This window comes from Rhopalosiphum padi, chromosome 3, assembly GCF_020882245.1.
Source record: "Rhopalosiphum padi isolate XX-2018 chromosome 3, ASM2088224v1, whole genome shotgun sequence".
NCBI lineage: Eukaryota > Metazoa > Arthropoda > Insecta > Hemiptera > Aphididae > Rhopalosiphum > Rhopalosiphum padi.
The window spans coordinates 79,684,540-79,706,493 of NC_083599.1; the positions used below are offsets into that span (position 1 = coordinate 79,684,540).

At 29.4% G+C, this 21,954-nt stretch overlaps 2 protein-coding genes across 2 annotated transcripts; both read left to right on the forward strand.

The window, feature by feature from the left end:
- Positions 1 to 4,761: 4,761 nt before the first annotated feature.
- Positions 4,762 to 5,556, forward strand: LOC132924157 (uncharacterized). Its single transcript, XM_060988295.1, has 2 exons — positions 4,762 to 4,785; positions 5,215 to 5,556. The coding sequence occupies exons 1-2, from the start codon at positions 4,762 to 4,764 to the stop codon at positions 5,506 to 5,508; spliced, it is 318 nt and encodes a 105-aa protein (XP_060844278.1). The 3' UTR covers positions 5,509 to 5,556.
- Positions 5,557 to 6,819: 1,263 nt separating this feature from the next.
- On the forward strand, positions 6,820 to 7,683 carry LOC132926009 (zinc finger protein 28-like). Its single transcript, XM_060990361.1, has one exon. It carries the CDS (start codon positions 6,820 to 6,822, stop codon positions 7,681 to 7,683), a length of 864 nt encoding a protein of 287 aa, XP_060846344.1.
- The last annotated feature ends 14,271 nt before the right edge of the window (positions 7,684 to 21,954 follow it).

Below are 21,954 nucleotides of genomic sequence, written 5' to 3' on the forward strand. Positions count from 1 at the left end.
TTTGTTGTAAACATTATCTGGAGTGAATAAATATAAATAATAAAAATAATAAGAATAAATATTTCAGAGTGCGCGATGAGTAAAAGAAACGTCGCGGAATATGAGAGTTCGGCCGGAAAAAAAATAAAGTTAGCTGAGGAAATAACACTACAACATTTAGTGGAGAGTGACGTCACAAGTGCCACAACGTTACCTGGCTCGAATGGTAAGTTCAAAATGTCTGGGTGAACAATAATTATTATTTAAAATTCAATTGAATTATTATTTGAGAAAATATTTCATTATTATTCAAAATTAAATTAAATTATTATTCGAAAAAAAAAAATTATTATTCAAAATTAAATTAAATCATTATTCGAAAAAATATTTCATTATTATTTAAAATTAAATTAAATTATTATTTTCTATAATAAGAGGAAAAATATTTCATTATCATTTAAAATTATATTGAATTATTATTTGAATTTAAAATAAAGTCAAAATTTATTTGTAATACAAAAAAAAAATTATTTTTCAGATACACAACAACAAAATTCAGCAACCATGCAATGCATGGGTCCTGAACCTACATCAAATGATGATAATAATTGTACTGATGAACAATCTAATAAAATTCAACCTAACTTCAATGTTAATCGACTCAAGCCGATGCCTAAAACACCTGCAGAACGTAGCCGAGACTATCGGGCACGTCTAAGAGCAGCTCGACAAGAAAATCAAAATCATGTATCTCGGCCTGCACCTAAAACATCTGCAGAACGTAATCCAGAATTCCGGGCACGACAAAAAGAACTTCAACGGCAAAATCTAGAAAATGATGAAATAACAAGTGGTCCAACATTACCTAGCTTAAATGGTAATTTAATAGTTATTACACGACTTTCTTAATCTCTATTATTATTTCAATAATATTTAATCATTATTTGAAATAAATTTTACTTATTATTGAAAATATTCAAACTAATTTTACTTATCATTGGAAATATTCAAAATAATATTTCATTATTATTCAAAATAAAGTCAAAATCTATCTACAATAAAAAAAATTATTTTTCAGATACACAACAACAAAATTCAACAACTATACAATGGAGAAATCCTGATTCTCGTTCAATTCATAATGATGATAGCTCTGATGAAGAATCTAATAGAAATCAACCAAGGGTAATTGTTGTTAATGCTCAAGTCCATCAAGCAAGGTCACAAGCATCTATCGCATGTAATAATCAACTTCAGCCTACGTGTAAAACACCTGCAGAACGTAGTCGAGACTATCGGGTACGTCAAAGTGAAAGTGATAATGGTGAAACTGTCAATGCTTCACAACCGACATCACAACCTAAAACTGGAGCACAACGCATGCAGGAATATCGAAACAGACAAAGGCAGAGACAATTCAATGAAGATAGTGAAAAAACGAATAATGTTGATGCATATTTGAGCGAGAATGAGGGTGAGGACCGTGAGGCTTCCAGTGAGAGTGATGTGTCAATAAATGATGAAGATGATGATACTAGTGACGATGATCTTCTTCTGCCATACAGTGATTTCCGTCGTTTTCGTCGAGCACACAAATACTTTGAGGATAAATTTATAAATAATCCATTTGGCTATCCATGTTCTGTTTGTGATCGATTATGGTTCCAGCAAGATTTGAAACCTGCTGGTAATAAATACGAGACTATTTTAAAGACTATCGTACCAGATATTCCAAACAAAGATATTATGCTATGCAACACGTGTAGAGCCTCATTAACAAAGGATAAGATTCCAGTCATGGCCACGTATAATGGTTTCAAATATCCAGCTATACCTAGCTGTCTGCCAGCCTTGAATTTAGTTGAAGAAAGACTAATTTCTCCACGTCTTCCCTTCATGAACATTAGGAGGCTACGACATGTTACTGGCCAGTATGGTATTTATGGTCAAGTTATTAACGTACCTGTCTCAGTTAATAACATGGTTAAAACTCTTCCTCGGAATTTGGATGATGACTATTGCATTAACGTTCACATAAACTTCCTAATACTACTGATGAGAATATAAATATCCCAAATTTCAATTGTGTCATCAGTTATAGACGACCAAATATATCACATGGACGAGTAGCGATTTATCACCATGCTAATGACACAATTCACGTTGTAAGTCCAAAAATGTCTGTGGAAGTTAGTCCATCGCAATATTTTGGAGCATTAGTAACATCAGTTGGTGATATATGTTTTGCTGAATGTAAACGACCAAACGGACAAATCATTCTCATCGTAGCAGTTTACATTTCACCAAATAGCAATATACCTGATATAATTAGATTTTTGCATAAATCGTTGCTGCCTTATACACCTGTAGGTGGTTCAGAACTCGGCACTGGAGAAGACAAAATACCAATTATTTTAAGTGGCGACTTCAATGTCAGGTTTGACTGTCCAGAGTCTCAGCCGTTGACAAATTTTTTACGTCAAAAATTCAATTTAACTATGAATAATAATCCGACGATTCCAACAACGAGATCCGGCACCACTATAGATGCCATCTTCACAAGATACCTCAATAATGTCCAATCACAAAATTACATTTCTTATTTCAGTTACCATAAACCAATAATTACAGTTGTACCCATAGAACCACAAAATCCCGAAGCACAAATTCAACAAATATCGTTATAAATTAGTTCATTGATATTAAGTAATTATAATTATTATTAATAATATATTAGTCAATAAGTTATAATAATTATCATTGTATTTAATTAAATTAATAAACATATTGTTCATGTTTTTTATAAAAATTGTCATTGTGTATTTTATGTTTATTCTATTTTAAACAACTGACCCAAAATTCTACCGGCCATTAATTAACATAAGAAGTTTCACTTCCCCAGCGCGTAGTGGATGGCACACACTCTAATTTTTAGTATTAACTATTAACTGACGCTCCGTCGCGTACGCGTCGTCTACGCGTCACAACGTTGTTCTCGGAGCATATTTATTTTATATTTTACGTTTTGTTTTAATATGTTATTTGTTTATTTAATTATATTAATAAAGTGTTATATATGTATCTTAATTGTACTGTAGTTGTATAGAATGCCCTACAGATTCAGAAGTGGATTCGTTTTTATTTTTATAATATTATTACGCGTGATCGACGACCGTAAATTGTATTAACAATTAGGCAATTTTATATTGCTCGTAGTTCATTATCATATGTGTAAATTACTGCAAGATGAATAGTGTGAATTCGGATTCCAACGTGGATTCTACGTGGTTTTTGCGAAACGGGAAAGTTCTTCCGTCAAATAATGTCAATCATGATGGTGAGGCAAGCGGTGAAAATGTACCTAACCTACAAATATCAAACGATGACCGATCGCACAATTCGGGTAGCGATGCGGCAGTTGGTAACAGTGACGATGATTTACGAGGAGCGTCTAAACACAGAACTGAACCGTGGCCTATCTGCGCATGCGCGAGTACCATATCAAGATTTGAAATCTCTTATCATTTTATCAATTATTATATCATGCATTCATGTATAATATGAATATGTTTACAAAAAAACTAGAAACTGAAAAGTAAATCATACATTTTCATGGTACGTATAATATAATACTATATAATAAAGTTAATATAAATAGTTAAATAGTAAATAATGAAAATTAATAAAAACAATAACATTATAATAGTGTAATTCGCAAAAAAATAATTAAATAATAATAATCAGTCTTTAGACTTCATCAAATAAAATGTATAAAAGTAATGTCTGGAAAGTATAAAATAATTTTAATTATTGTTTTTAAAATATGAATGTTCTACATCTTTCTCCTGCAATATTTTAAATTTTTTATTTAAAAAGGTGTCTTGTAGTTCATTGCTTTCAAGTTCCGATGGTTTAAACAAATCGTTTTCGGGTTTTTTTCGTTTTGATTTTGTCGAAAAAAAGTTGTTTTGTGTGGTTATTTTTTTATTAGGCGGATCGTTATTTACTTTGATGAATTCATTATTTGGTGCAGACTGTTTTGATGTTGCGTCTATAAATGCATTGAGAGCATCTATCTTTTTAATAGCTTCTTTAAGGTGATCAGAATCTTCGATTAATTGGATTTTATTTAATGTGCTCATAGTTTTTTTTTTTAATATTTCATACAAATTTTCATTTTCATTTTCATTTTTGTTATTTAAAGTCTTCATATGTATTTCTATTTCTTTTGTATTGTTTGTATCTTTTACATGTTTATTTATATTATTTAATTCTGAACTGATCATTTTATTCGTGGCATTTTCATGACTTAGTGCGATAGTATGAATGTGTTTACAAATAATTGATTTTATCAAGTAATCTAAACAAGTGCATTCAAATGTATGAATGCATATTTTACACGTACTACAAACTATTACACAACATATTTCTTCATTATTTTTTTTAACTACATACGATTGATTTGGTGTATGTTCACTAAACTCCGCGCCACGAGAGAACGCATACGGCGGCCGAACAAAACACGTTTTTTTTTTGCGCATCCCCACCACTTTACCAGCACGATCGCCACCAGTCGGAGCGCTTCGGGGCACAGTGATTTTGTCGGCAGGTGTATACACTGCGATTACAATCCATTATAAAATTATTATCGTCGATTACGTCGTTAGTCGTTTACCGATTTTTGTTTAACGTGTACTATTTTGCTCTCGTTTTTTGTTTTTTTCACTTGCCGATTTTACTCTCAATACAATGGATGAAGACAGTGGATCCAACATATCGCCGATGAAAAGAAATCCTCGTGGAAAAGTAAGATTTTAAAACATTTATTTAAGAGGATGTCAGCGCACTTTTTTGTCTTTCTGGCCCATGCTCTACACATTTACGCAGAATCATTTAATTTTTTTATGTTATTGAGTTATTTTAGAGTAAAATCACCTATTACAAAAACGATAGAGAATAATATTTTTGAGGGAACGACATATTTATTTGTTTAAATATTGCTTTAAATCAATTTAAAGATTATTTAAATGTACATTTTTTTTTTTAAGTCGAATTCAAAGTAAAATAACAATAAAATATAAAACCGATGTCATACTAAAAAAATCTTTAAAATGTAATAGTTATAATAAAAATCTTAATCATTAGAATTAGTTATTCGAATATATTATATGAAAATATTTACTTTTCATTTATTTTTAATACGGTTTTTAATGTTCAATAAGTTATTATTTTTAGTTCATTGGTTCTCGGCAGAAATTGATGATCGTAAACCTCTACAAGGCTAAAATGGCTCAGCAACACAATGCAGACGGCCCAAAATTAAAAGCGAAGGAGATTATTAAGAAAATATCAGAAGAGAGTGGTATAGGGCAAAGGACTGTCAGTGTTACTCTATCGGAATACCGAAATAAAGGCAGTGTAAAATCACTTAACAAAACCAAAGTCCGACCAACTGTTACGGAAAAAGATGATGATTTTGACCAAGATGCCATTAGGAAAAAAGTTCACAAGTTTTGGCACAGGCGATAAATTCCAACGTTAAAGAAAATTTTAACTGCAGTCAACGAAGACACAACTTTACCAAATTTTTCCGAAACAACATCCGATTAAATTAATATATAATTTGTAATTTTTGTATTTTTATACTATGCACTGACAATAAATGATTAATTTGTATTTTTTAATTTTGTGATGTTTAATTATTTGCGATTTCGATCGGAGAATATTCCATAAAATACTACAGGTAAATAATAATAATAATTTTTTCGTAAATACGCGACACGATGCGTGTTACTATTGCATTAATTGAGCCGCGCTGTATGCAGAGACCAGTTGTTGCATGGTGGGGAGATTTGGCCTCTAGACGTTCGAGCGCAATTATTTGGATGCGCGTGCCGTATGCGTTCTCTCGTGGCGCGGAGTATATCTACATTCTAGCTATTTGCATCGTTCTTAGTAATATTTAAATTAAGCGAAATACTAGTTAAATGCCTTTTTTTAATCTCCTGTATTCTTGTTGTTGATTTACCCTTTGTTAATTTGATCATTCTTTCTACTTTTTTATCACGTGTGAATCGTCTTATTGTCATTATACTTTTATCTAATCTTCCAATCTTACATCCATTTAGATAATGATACTTTATAGTTTTATGCATTGATTCTAGATGCATATTGCAGTTTATTCCCAGTCCTTTTCTGTAACAATATGCCCATAATGTTGCTCTATTTGCATACATTCGTTCAAAATATAATCCAAAGTCTTTAGTTTCAGGATCATTCATCGTTTCAATAACAAATTTGTTTAAAATTTTTTTTTAAATCAGTTTCACTGGTTATTGTTTGAAGCATTTTTAATGATTTGTAAACTGTTGATTGTTTTTCCTTACACTGAGGTCCAATAATTTTATTTAAATTTTGTCTCCAGGCTTTATCAACATGCCATGAACAAAAAATGCGATGTGGGACTGGGCCCATTACAGTTTCCCATGCTGAATAAAAAGTTTCAACTATATCAGTCATGAATGTTTGTGGTTTTATTATACCTGTGACATCATAAATTACTGTGAACATAATAGTATATATTTTTTTATCTTTCAGATTATACATGAAACAACACAGAAACCCTGAACCAAAGGTCATCGATTACCATTAAGGTAACTAACTCAAAATCATATCCATTAAGTCCGTGGGTCCCATCAAGACAAACTACTTTTCCATGTCCAAATTTTTGTAGCAAGTGTCTTTGTCCTGGGTCCATTATGATTAAACAAAAATCATGAGAAGTGTAATAGATACCCAAGAGACGAAGATTTTGGAGTCAAAATTGTGGCTAAGAAGACCATGTTCATGAATACTCTCATAACAGAATTATACGGTACAATGACACCCGTGACTGAAGATTTTTTTTCACATTATCAAATAAGAGATTATTCAGTCGTGAAATCCCGAACTACAGGTGAAACAAAACTGTGGCTTGGCCCGGCTGCATTCTTAAATCATGATTGTGAAGCCAATACGGATATATACGCTTTAGGAAGAACCAGTGCAATCGTAAAAGCAAATAAAAAAATCAAACGCGGCGAAGAAATAACAGTATATTATGGCCCACATTATTTTGGAACAAATAACAAAGACTGTATGTGTCATTCGTGTGAATTTAAAGGGATTGGACATTTTCAAGTAAATCAAGTTGATGAACAACGTGCCGGTTGCATGTCAATTTCAGACTGCACTGAAGAAGACTCAGAGAGGACCCCCAGAGACGATGTTTTTACGTGTAATATGTGTGGTCACATTTTCTTATATAAATGTTGGTTGGAGAGACACATTGCTTCCCATATGCTCCCGATTCATGCATGTGAAGATTGCGACAGAGTTTTCAACAGGAAAGATACCCTTAAGAGACATAAACAAACTGTTCACAATTTAATGAAGCATTCATGTAATATATGCAAGGCTAAATTTAGCACTACCCATGCCAGAACTAGACACGTTAACAGGATTCATAGCGAAGAGGATACCACAGTCCATTGTCCAAAATGTCCTTCGACGTTTACTTGCCAACTAGATCTAAAATACCACGATAACTTAAAGCACACTCACTTAAAACCGTATAAGTGCAAGGAATGCAATCAAGGATTTGAGACACCTCGGTTGCTCCACATTCATAGAAAATCAAATGATAGACAACGGAACGATCAATAATTAAGCAATTGTTATTAATACTTATTTTTATGTGGTGTTATAATTATTAAATTAGTTATGTAAGCGGCTAACGTAATTAGGGAGGATGGCTGGGCGTAAGGGTGGCGGTTTCGAAAAAGGTCCACCTTGACGTGGTGAAACCGCTTAGCAAAAAGTTCGGATCGACGTGGCGCCCGTGGCGGCGCTACTGATTCGAATCTTTATGCGACCAAGAGACCTTCTATAATATATATTAATATAAAAAAAGGGCATAGCTCCACCGGAGGGATAGGAGGAGATTAAACTTAAAAGTCACAGGTATTTCTGTTTTTTTTACTTATTACGTATATTAGATAATATATTAGCGGCTGCTTTAGTTGTCGCCGTTGTCGGAGGAAAACTCCAAGAACAGAGCAAGATACACCAGGATTCACAAGTGTTTCCATTCAGAATATGCCACTAAAAGTCGAGCCGTGGTAAATGCTTACTCTTTGACTGGTAAGTTAATTGAACATATTTTTTGATTGATATATTAATATATTATGTACATTTACTATAGTTCGTTATGGTAATATTGTTCATCATTACCGAATCAAACAATTACATGAAAATTCTTCATTCTTCATTGATCGGAATATAAAGTTTAGTAATCTAAGGGGATTATTTGAGTACTATAATAAAGCATTAAGTAAACCTCTGGCGCCTGTTGTTGAACCACAGAGTAAAATCGACGTCAATATTTATGATGTAAGTTTATTGAAACTATATATTTATCAGCTTAGGTTTTTTTCAAATAAAACGTTTGTAAAAATCAATATTAAAACTTAAACATAATGTTTTTTAGCAATCAGTGGTTGAAGATCAACAAACTCATACTATTAATTTTATACAGCCTCCACCAAAAATAACTTGGCTTAAAGACAATTCACCATTAGTAACAGATGCTCGTATGACAATCTTCCCATCAGGTAAGATCATTAACTCATTTTATATTTTATATCAGTTATAGTCTATTCTAAGGCCGCACTGTAATATAAGAGCAATTTATAGAATTTTTTTTGCCAAGCACTATATTTAATTAAACTTACTATAAACTTGATTGATTATTAATATTAATTATTTGGTTTTTTTAATAAAAAAATATTTCTAATAATTTTTCATTTATTAAATTCTATATACAATTTTTTTATCTTGTAGTGTATTATTATGTTGTAATTAAATTTTGTCTGGTGAGTTAATTGAACATATTTTTTTCCACAGAATGAGCATAAACTACTTGACTAAGATAAATCTTTTTACCATCAAAATTGTTCTTATAATCAGATTCACAAATTGGCTATTTTTAATTTATCTAAAATAAATTAAATCAAATTTTATTTTTTTTATTTTCAGTACTAAAAAATAAACATAAAAATAAATACATTTTACATAGGGTCTCTCAATGATAAATTAAAAATATTAATTAGAACAAAAATTATTCCAAAAATCAGTTCTTTCTGTTACACCCTGTACCTATATTATGTACATTTATTTATAGTTCGCTGTGGTGATAGAGTCAGACATTACCGAATTAAACAGTTTTATGACAGTGGATACTTCATTGTTAGGCATACAACCTTTAACACTCTACATGAAATAGTAAATTACTATAGTAAGATAGCTTCATTGAAGCCTTGTGTACAGGTAAAATTTAATCTTTTAATTCAATTATATATTTTATATTAGTCATTTTCACCCCATAATTTCGGTCTTAGGGTTGATAAAAATTTTCCAACGGTAAAATATGAGTCAGAATACCATTCTGAACATTTAAAAAAAAAAATCAAGTCGATATGTGCAATATTAAAGAAATTAGGTTTTCATAGATTTTTGTTTAAGTCCAGGCTGCTTACGAATAGCTGTGAATACGTTGTTTTTTAACTCTGCGCACAAAATGTAGTAGAAAAACTGTATTTCTCAACAAAACTCTATACAATTATATTTTTCTGATAGATAATATCACACTGAATCTTTATATATACTAAACTTAGTCGATAAGTGCAATATTAAAGAAATTAGGTTTTCGTGGATATTTGAAAAACGTCCATGCTGCTTACGTATAGCTGCAAATATGTTATTTCATAATTTTGCGGACCATATGTAGTAGAAAACCTATATTCCTCAACCAAACTCTATGAATTTATATTTTTCTGATAGATAATTACACGCTGAATCGTTTGATGTACAAAACTTAGCATAGGTTCAAAAAAAATTCCAGAAAATCACGTATTAATCAGTATATTTTCATCGTTTTAGCGCGTTTTTTCTTTTTTGAACGTAAGGCTATTTCTATTTCGTTTTTTACCTAAAATTTATGCGCATAATTTTTTTTGATAGACCACTATGTGCTGAATATTTACATATATTATTTGTCATAGTACAATAATTATTATTTTTATTTAAATTGCTTCGAAAAATGATATGCTTTGACGATCCCAAATATCTTAGATTTCACCCCACTGATCCGGTTTTACGGTTGATGGAAATTTTCCAACTGTAAAATATGACTAAGGATACCATTCTGATCATTTAAAAAAAAAAAATCAAGTCGATAAGTGCAATATTAAAGAAATTAGGTTTTCGTGGATATCTGAAAAACATCCATGCTGCTTACGTATAACTGCAAATATGTTATTTCATAATTTTGCAGACCATATGTAGTAGAAAACCTATATTCCTCAACCAAACTCTATGAATTTATATTTTTCTGATAGATAATTACACGCTGAATCGTTTGTTGTACAAAACTTAGCTTAGGTTCAAAAAAAATTCCAGAAAATCACGTATTAATCATAAATTATTCAGTATATTTTCATCGTTTTAGCGCGTTTTTTCTTTTTTGAACGTAAGGCTATTTCTATTTTGTTTTTTACCTAAAATTTATGCGCATAATTTTTTTTGATAGACCACTATGTGCTGAATATTTACATATATTATTTGTCATAGAACAATAATTATTATTTTTATTTACTTTTATAGCAATTAGACTTGTATTTTTTTTGTGCGATAAATATTCGAGTAAAATGATTGAAACTAATCTTCTAAAATGTAAAGCCATAATATGTTCAAACTAATATGATTTAAAAAAACGACCGAGTGACAATGATGTGACATGTAACTAGTGCGAGCCATGAAAATGAAATGAAGTGTGTAAAATAAAGTGAGGCTAGGTGCCGTAACACGATTGCGGACTTTTTACCTTTTTACCTGAAAAAAACATAACACGATTGCGGACTTTTTACCTTTTAATATTTGAGAAAAAACAACACGATTGCGCACCTTAAGTATTTTTTCTTTGAGCAAACACAAATATTTAAATAAATTTACCAACATTAATAATAACTTAATACGTATAGTAAAAAAATCTTATAATATATCACAGTAATTACGCGTCAAAAAAAGGAATAATATGCCGATATTTATTTATAAAAATAAAGAATTAAGATACACTCATAACGATGACAATAATAATAATTAATTACATAATTCGTATAGTAAAAAAAAAAGTATTTGTATATACATTACAGTAACTTATTATTACGCGTCAAAATAAAAATATACATATATATATATAATAAAAATCAAGTTCTTATAACTTTTTAGCACAAAAACGTGGTCCTAATATCAGCAAATAATCATTTAAAGATATTTCATTATTTTTATATTTTTCCCAAGTGTTAATTATAAATGCAATATTCTCTTCTTGCTCTTTACGAGGCTTGTTAATATTTTGTTGTTTTATACTATATATTTTTAAATAAGTTTCACTTTGAATACCCAATAAAATATGTATAACTTGGTGAATAGATGGATGAGAAGTATAAAACTGAGCATTATAGTGGCTATGGAAAGATTCTGGCCCATTGGTCGTTCTTGCCTCTGTTGAAGGTTCAGTTGCCCATAAAATCGGTGGGAAAGCGGCATCAGATGATATATAATTGTTCAGTATATAATCAGTAAATTCAAAATTATCAGTAGGGCTATTTTCAATTAAATAAGTAAAAGCATCTTCTACATCTTCCGAAGGTAAAAATCCAAGTGCAAAAAATTGTTTCAACCATACACCTAGTTCAGATTTTGAATTATAGTTTTTTAATAAATTACTGTCACTTTGAATTTTCCTGAACCATGATTGGCCTAAATGAAATCTGCAGGCCATAATTTTGCAGTTTGGGAAAAAATGTCTAACAGCGTTGTGAGCACTCTTTTCAAAATCAAAATGAAAATTTGAACACTTTAATGAATTTTGTATATTTATGTCGAATCTTAAACATAAATTAATAATTGTGTGCCACATTTGTATATAAGTTTCAGTTGATTTTGAAATTAAAAAACAATAAATTATAGGAGCATAAAAACCATTTTGTAATATATGTATTGAATACAGTTGTTCAAAATATTTGGGTGCATATGAAAATGTACCGTCTGCAAAAATATGAGAAGATTGACTCAATAGTTCAAGATTAGTTTTGCAAGTGAATATAATTGGACTTGAAGTTTCTTCCATATGACAAAATAGTTCACCAGTATTAGTTATAATATTTTCACGACCATCTAACAACTGAGTTATCGCTTCCTCTAACGATTTTGGAATTTTTTGCATATTCTTTCTACGTTTATCATACATACACTTTCTCCATAACTTTATATCAGAATAAACCGGCTGGATATCGTTTTCGGTATTTATAAGTTCTTGCCTAATTATTTTATTTGGCCTAGTAAGAAGATCATTTTCACATTTTCTTTTTAAACGAGAACTCACAATTTGCCTATTAATAATATTTTTTGGAATCACCTCATGTGTATGCTCATTTAACATACTTAACACTTTGGTTACATCCTTGTCAACGAGTAAACTGGCAGAACAATTTTTATTCGTACAGTTATACCGAATGTTCCCACACTTTTTCAGAATTTTAAATTCACTATATTTATAATCTTCAACTAAAATACACGGCTTACCTTTTTCTGTTTAAAATTTTTTTTGTATTTGTTTCTCCATTTTCCCAAAACAAAATTGCACAAAAATAAAACGGAAATATATACGTTGCACAATTTAGACTGTCTCAATATAATATAACGTTTAGATAATATGACGTGAGAATGTGACCGACGGGCTACGACTATCACATTATAGATCTCTTTGACGTACAGTATTAGTTAATTATCAATAAAATAAAATTCGGTACAATAAATATTAACAGATGTGAATACTCGTACGTTGGAAAAGCACAGCAACTATAACACTTATCACTTTATCAGTTATTATCGGTTATTATAGTAATAAAATATTATTAGACGCCATATAATAGTATCCACTGGCCGTAACAATTGTGTATACGTAATACGTATACTATACTATTATAGGTGTGTTTCTTAAACTATAACCATTTATTTAAAATTATTTAAATATTTGTTTATCGTTATGAGTGTATCTTAATTCTTTATTTTTATAAATAAATATCGGCATATTATTCCTTTTTTTGACGCGTAATTACTGTGATATATTATAAGATTTTTTTACTATACGTATTAAGTTATTATTAATGTTGGTAAATTTATTTAAATATTTGTGTTTGCTCAAAGAAAAAATACTTAAGGTGCGCAATCGTGTTGTTTTTTCTCAAATATTAAAAGGTAAAAAGTCCGCAATCGTGTTATGTTTTTTTCAGGTAAAAAGGTAAAAAGTCCGCAATCGTGTTGCACCGGAGGCTAGGGTATTGCGTCCTAGTTAATTGTAATTGAACATAAGGTAATTGGACATAAGGTAATTGAACATAAGGTACCATTTTTACCATACTGTTTATTGATAATATGATTACGACTGTGATTACTTAAACAAACAATATAACCATACACTAGGTATTATTTCGGGTAAATAATAACCGTCATGACCTGGATACATTTTTTTATATAGTTTTGGACAAATTTAATTCTTACAATTTAACACAGAGTAATATAGAGGGGACATTACCGATACGCGTATGCATAGCAATATGAAGCAATCAAAACAGCAATCAACCACCTAATGAAAAGACTCCATGTCCTTATTCCATATTTTTCATAAATAAGAAGAATAAGAAAAATCAGTGTTTACATTTTCATAACACTGATAAAGATATTATTGTTATCAATTTGTAAAATATGATTGATATTATAATTAATTATTATTCATATTAAACTTTAAAGTTGTATAGGTAGTTCATGATGTTAATAACTTAACTTACTTACATGCTTCTTAAATACATATTATTAACTTTTAGCTTATTCAACAGTTATGTAAATTATGTAATGGTGCACGTGAATACTACATTATTTTATAAAAAATTGTTCTATTGTAAAATATTTTTAAAAACAATCTGAATTAATTAATTACAACAATACTTTTATACTACCTTATTTAATAATAATACAATTTAAAAAAAAAAAAAAACAAAATAAAACTGGTACCTATAGTCTTTACTGGTAAATTATATATTTTTAGTAATAGTACCAATTGAAGTTTTTTCCAACTACAATATAAAAAAATATATCTGTGATAAATTAATTTCATATATATTTTTTTATATTGTTATTGGAAAAGTACTTATAGTGGACGCCTAATATGAATATCTATATCCTGCACGACAGCCACCCGGTCGAATTGATAGAATTAAAATACACACTAATACACTATTCGTATAATGTTATCGTAGTTCATATCTTTAGCAGGTATAGTTCCCGGAAGGGCACGCAATCATCGATACCGCTGACCAGAAGATGCTTGATTGGCTGTCGACCTAAATTATGCGCTGTATATCGTATATCGTCATTCGTCCGTTATTAAATCGATTTAAGTATTAATGTTAACTCAGTGAATTGGTCTTTACTCTTTAATTGCTAATGTTAATATTGTCTACGGAATTACAACGTTAGACTTAGACGTTATTGTAGAACTTTCAAAAGGTCAGAACCCTGAGAACATGATGTCAAAATTTATTAACGCTTTGATTGTAAGTATTACCTACCCGTATTATATTATTTTAATAACGTACTAAACCAACGGTTAATTTCTTATTGTCTTAATTCTAATTCTAAATTTTCGTATTTTCAGAATGTGTTTAAAAAGTGCCTACCAGATGGCCGACAGGCCGACAAAAATTTTGATGATGTCATAAAATATGGCTATTTACAAAAAAAAAAACTGTAACAAAAAAAAATTTTTTGTTCTACGCAGAAATTGTATTGAATATTATAAAACCGAAAAAAAGTGGAGAAACTATGCATCACCTAAAAGGTATGTTATAACTTTCAACCTATATGAATTAAATTATTTATAGCGGGCTTCACACATAAAATTTTGACCGCACTATCACATGGGATAGAATTTCTGTCTAAACTGATTGGAATGTGTTATGTCTTCAAGACTGGTGGAATTGCAAACATTCTACGTACCACGCATTTATGCGTTCGAATCGACGGGATACACTTTTGAGCAAATGTTAAAACAAGGAAAGCACATGGGAAAGAATTTCACTGTTGAAGATTGTGCACGGTTAAGCCTTTGCTCAAATCTGTACGTTCCTGGAGTGGTGGAAAGATTCTACGTATAAAGCCCGCTTAATATTATATAAGACGAAATTCTCCTTATAACGAAAAAAAACAACTGTCCCAAATACCTATATCACGTATATTTTACTCCCCCTAAACGGAAAAAAATCAGTTGGTACCGTGCGATTCCGTTATAAGGAGGTTTTACTGTATTAGCTGAAATATTGTTAATGCTCTTGTTGCACGTTATATTATAGAATAATGGTACTAACGTCTTGCATCAGTATTGGAAAGCATGAAGATGAACAAACTAAAAAGTTATCAATATGTTTGCACACCCAGGCAAAATCCTTGTATATACAATTTGATAGCAATACAGAACTGAACGAGTGGTTGGGCCTCATGTTGGCTTTACAACAGGATACTGACTTTGGTCATGATGCTTCTAGTAATTAGTTGTATACATTTTCATTATTTTTTGGTTGTTAAAATGAAATCTTTTGCAGATTTTATTAGTTATATCTCTATATTACCTAAAGAATTAGGAATAACTGAAACTTTAAATGGCCAGACAGGACTCTATCTTAGTGATGGAAAAGTGAGAATATTAAACTATCCAATAAAATCAATAGAACAAAAATCAGTGGATATAAAGGTATTTTATACATCCATTTATATTTTTTGGTATTAACTCATTAATAAAAGTACGCCCATCTGAGGTCGGTTAAATAGACCTGAATTTTATCACTGTACTTTTAAGCCCAAACAAGGCATATATTATCTTACCAACCATATAATTATATTTATTTGTTTCATTACAGCTGACAAGTGTTTGTGCATGCGGTATTGAAGATATGTTTTTTTATATTGTATTAGATAACGATTCTTATTTAGGTTCTGGAAAAATTTGGATGAAAACATTAACTTTGGACACATTGCTTAAATTGTATGATGCAGTACATGAATTTTTGTTAAAATACAAAGCACCTCCAAGTAATACAATTTTTTTTATAAATTATGATTATAAATCAATAACTACTATTTATAAATATTACTTAGGGAACAGGGTCGAAAAGTCCAATAAACTTTCTAAGGAAAGTGAATATTCTGTGCCACCCAAACCTATACCTGTCTCACTGAGAAATACATCTGATTCATATGTTGACATGGGGCCAACGGACATTAATATTATAATTAATCGGCTAATTGAATCAGCAATGGCTAAATTACGTGTGAATACTATCAGGTAAAATAGTTTTACATGTTGATTAACAATATTGTTATTAAAAAATTAAACATTTTTATAATATTTCCATTATACAATAAAACTTAGAGGGGGACGAGGTGGCCGAGCGTTTTAACGCGTCGGCTTTGGCACAGCCGGTTCGAGTTCGATCCTCGAACATCAGGCCCCATAAGCCTTAACCCCCCAAAAAAAAAAATAAAACAGACTAGTATTCACAAATCACAATAGCTTTGAGAGCTACATAATTGTTGTCTCATATTTTAATCACTTATATTTTATAATTTGTTTCCCAAAATTAACTGCCGGGAGTACATTTGAACACAATGGTTTTAAATACACAAATTCTCCCTTTCCTAATGATAGTTTGAGTTATTTTATTTAACAGGAAAAATGCAATTCTTTATAAATATTTTAATTCTATCAATTCGACCGGGTGGCTGTCGTGCAGGATATAGATATTCATATTAGGCGTCCACTATAAGTACTTTTCCAATAACAATATAAAAAAATATATATGAAATTAATTTATCACAGATATATTTTTTTATATTGTAGTTGGAAAAAACTTCAATTGGTACTATTACTAAAAATATATAATTTACCAGTAAAGACTATAGGTACCAGTTTTATTTTGATTTTTTTTTTTTAAATTGTATTATTATTAAATAAGGTAGTATAAAAGTATTGTTGTAATTAATTAATTCAGATTGTTTTTAAAAATATTTTACAATAGAACAATTTTTTATAAAATAATGTAGTATTCACGTGCACCATTACATAATTTACATAACTGTTGAATAAGCTAAAAGTTAATAATATGTATTTAAGAAGCATGTAAGTAAGTTAAGTTATTAACATCATGAACTACCTATACAACTTTAAAGTTTAATATGAATAATAATTAATTATAATATCAATCATATTTTACAAATTGATAACAATAATATCTTTATCAGTGTTATGAAAATGTAAACACTGATTTTTCTTATTCTTCTTATTTATGAAAAATATGGAATAAGGACATGGAGTCTTTTCATTAGGTGGTTGATTGCTGTTTTGATTGCTTCATATTGCTATGCATACGCGTATCGGTAATGGCCCCTCTATATTACTCTGTGTTAAATTGTAAGAATTAAATTTGTCCAAAACTATATAAAAAAATGTATCCAGGTCATGACGGTTATTATTTACCCGAAATAATACCTAATGTATGGTTATATTGTTTGTTTAAGTAATCACAGTCGTAATCATATTATCAATAAACAGTATGGTAAAAATGGTACCTTATGTTCAATTACCTTATGTTCAATTACCTTATGTCCAATTACCTTATGTTCAATTACAATTAACTAGGACGCAATACCCTAGCCTCACTTTATTTTACACACTTCATTTCATTTTCATGGCTCGCACTAGTTACATGTCACATCATTGTCACTCGGTCGTTTTTTTAAATCATATTAGTTTGAACATATTATGGCTTTACATTTTAGAAGATTAGTTTCAATCATTTTACTCGAATATTTATCGCACAAAAAAAATACAAGTCTAATTGCTATAAAAGTAAATAAAAATAATAATTATTGTACTATGACAAATAATATATGTAAATATTCAGCACATAGTGGTCTATCAAAAAAAATTATGCGCATAAATTTTAGGTAAAAAACAAAATAGAAATAGCCTTACGTTCAAAAAAGAAAAAACGCGCTAAAACGATGAAAATATACTGAATAATTTATGATTAATACGTGATTTTCTGGAATTTTTTTTGAACCTAAGCTAAGTTTTGTACATCAAACGATTCAGCGTATAATTATCTATCAGAAAAATATAAATTCATAGAGTTTGGTTGAGGAATATAGGTTTTCTACTACATATGGTCTGCAAAATTATGAAATAACATATTTGCAGTTATACGTAAGCAGCATGGATGTTTTTCAAATATCCACGAAAACCTAATTTCTTTAATATTGCACTTATCGACTTGATTTTTTTTTTTAAATGATCAGAATGGTATCCTTAGTCATATTTTACAGTTGGAAAATTTCCATCAACCGTAAAACCGGATCAGTGGGGTGAGATCTAAGATATTTGGGATCGTCAAAGCATATCATTTTTCGAAGCAATTTAAAAATAAAAAAATCATAGTACTTAAGCAAATGTTTTATGGAACTATTCAACACATAGTGGTCTATCAGAAAACGTTATGTTCATAATCTTTAGGTAAAAAAGATGGAAAAATAGCCTTATTACGTTCAAAAACGCGCTAAAACGATGAAAATATACTGAATAATTTATGTTTAATACGTGATTTTCTGGAAATACATTTGAACCTAAGCTAAGTTTTGTATACCAAACGAATCAGCGTGTAATTATCTATCAGAAAAATATAACGTTTTTTCAAAAATATATGAAAACCTATTTTCTTTAATATTGCACATATCGACTTGATTCTTTTTTTAAAATAATCAGAATGGCATCCTTAGTCATATTTTACTGTTGGAAAATTTCCATCAACCCTAAAACCGAATCAGTGGGGTGAAGTCTAAGATATTGTGGATCGTCAAAACACATCATTTTTCGAAGCAATTTAAAAATAAAAAAATTCATAGTTCTATGATAAATATTATATGAAATTTTTCAGCACATAGTGTTCTATTAGTAAAAAATATATTCATAAACTTTGGTAAAATATAAAGCAAAGATACAGTTACGTTAAAAATCGAAAAAAACCGCTAAAAACAATGAAAATATACTGAATAATTTATGTTTAATACGTGATTTTCTGGAAATACATTTAATTTATATTAAATATAACCTAGGAAATATATATAGTGATTGATATATAATTTGATAAAATATTGATAAATGATTTGATTAAATCATAATGTGGAGATCCGCGGGCGAGGTACGACGAGTTTCCCCCGCGATATCTCCAACGTCGACGTTACGGCTCGGTCGTGCCGTACGGAGGACGAATATGGCTGACGTCGCTCTGACCTCCAACGATCACCAACACGTGATTTCCGTATGGAGGTAGGAGCAATGAAAAATTAATGAACAATGTCGTAGATAAAAATACTTAATGTTTATTAGTGTAACAAAAGGCCAATTTTATATACAAAAGACGAATGCGTACGAAACGCGATGACGGTGGTCACGTGGTTTTTCTAGGAGCGCGTTAAAGGGCAACAAAAATGGCGGTCGGTCGTGAGTCGCTCGTGCGGTGACTCGGTGCGCTCGGATCGAAGGGAACTGGCGGTAAACCGGCCGCCGCCCGAGTAGGCGACCGGTTGTGTCGCCTAAAACATGGTGACCAACCGTCTAACAAGTTTTAACTCCCCCGGAGGGGAATTATGTGGTGACGGTTCACCACAATAATATTGATAATATTATCACGATTTTAGATTTTTTACTGTATACACCTAGTAATTAGTAAACCTTCAATCGTGCTTTTGAGTAAATAGTTAATAGTAAATACCTAGAACCTAGATGGCTTGGTAAAAGGTGATATTAAATAAGTAAAATGTAAATAAATAATAATAAAATATTTATATAATATAAAAAATAATATAGTATAATTTTTTGTACGAAATACCTATATGAATATATGATTAACTGAGCTACTAAGTATTACATGTCCATGAAAGTCATGCATTGAGACTTATTGATTGTGGGTAGTAAAACTTTTTTTGCTATCGACAATACATGCAACTTTGTCTACTGTTTTATGATTATAAATATGTATTATTTCTATGTACATAACTTGGTATTTCGTATTTCAAGCAAAGGACAAAAGTAAAAAAATAATAATATAAAATAACAAGTTACAAGAGTTAATTTTTACAGTAATAATACCGCGGAATTTACTAAAATTTAAAATATAAAAATACAAATATAATATTTGTTAAATGGTAATATCTAATAAGCTTTTACAATAACGACTAAATGTCTTAATGGTTTTTATTATAAGTAATGTAATTTTTAAACATGATGATCCCATTTTTGTAAATTATAATATATTATTAATTATTTATTATTATTACAGTGCAGTAAAATGTTCATTTGAGTATCTGACCAGGCTGATTGAATAATGCATACCATAAAATTCATTACTATTTACAATATTTGCATATTTATACTTTATCACTTTATAATACACCTATTTGGCTATTTATAATTTATATATATTTTTAAATAGCACCATACGCCACCAATGAACTCGATGAAAAAACAGTGACCAAATATTACCTACTACGTATACCTACACAAAAGAGTACATTATAAATTATAATATAAATTTATATTATATTATAGATTGTTAGAAATAATGATTAAATAAGATGGATTTGTATTATAATTTAGGATATTATATTTTCTGATATAATACAAATAATGGTAAGTACTAAGTTGTATAACTATTTAAGCTATTAATTTTAAAATTGTTGTACTGAGTACAAGGTGTACCTATATTATTAATTTAATACTTCTTTATAGATTTTGGTATTAATTAATCATTAATAATGTAATATGTAATACATATGTATGTATTAATATCAGACTAATATATATGTTAAATATTCAAAATTATATTTATGTTACCTATACATGCAAAACTCAAATCAAAATTAGTAATACCCTGTCTACTTTTGTACCTTTATTGGAGTATAGTCAAATAAGTTTACTCTGTCCTTCAAAACATGTGATTTAAGGTTTTCTTATAAATTAATAAACAGGTTAACAAAAGTACTTAGGTATTAATTATATTTTGTGGTAAATATTTCCATGGTTTTATGTCATGCTTTGAGTAAGTAGCTTATTTACACTTATTTTTATTTAAATTATTGAAAATAATAATTTTGGGTGGCATTTTTTATTCAATTGCAGTTCCATTTAAAATTCAAATTAAAAGATGTTAAGGACATCCATTTGCATATAAATGCTCACGTTGACAAGAAACAAAAATTAAATTGCTGTTTCTTATCACCTTATATTTGTTTTTTTTTTTATTTAACATCAATAAAAATTAACATAATACCTACATTATTTAATATTTATATAATTGTTATGAATATCTCTATTTTAATCAAGCCTGTGATAGAGATAGAGAATAATACAATAATGATTATTTTAAATCAAATGAATAAGAAAAACTACAGATAGGTACATTCAAATAAAATACAAGCACAAATATTATTGATTAAAAATTGTAAACAATATTTTTCTGGGAAGAACATCTTCTAAGACCGTGGTTTTCTGTGTGGTCATTGTAACTGTTATATTCATCAGGTATTGATTAACCAATGGTATTAATTGCACCACTACGGCATTTTTATTTTCAATAAGGTTGAAGTGTTGAACATTATATGTAATTTTATGCAATAAAATATTAATAATATTATATACCTACTAATTAATATGTATATAAAATTATATTGTGTATTTGTGTACTATCACTAGGTATGTAATAAATT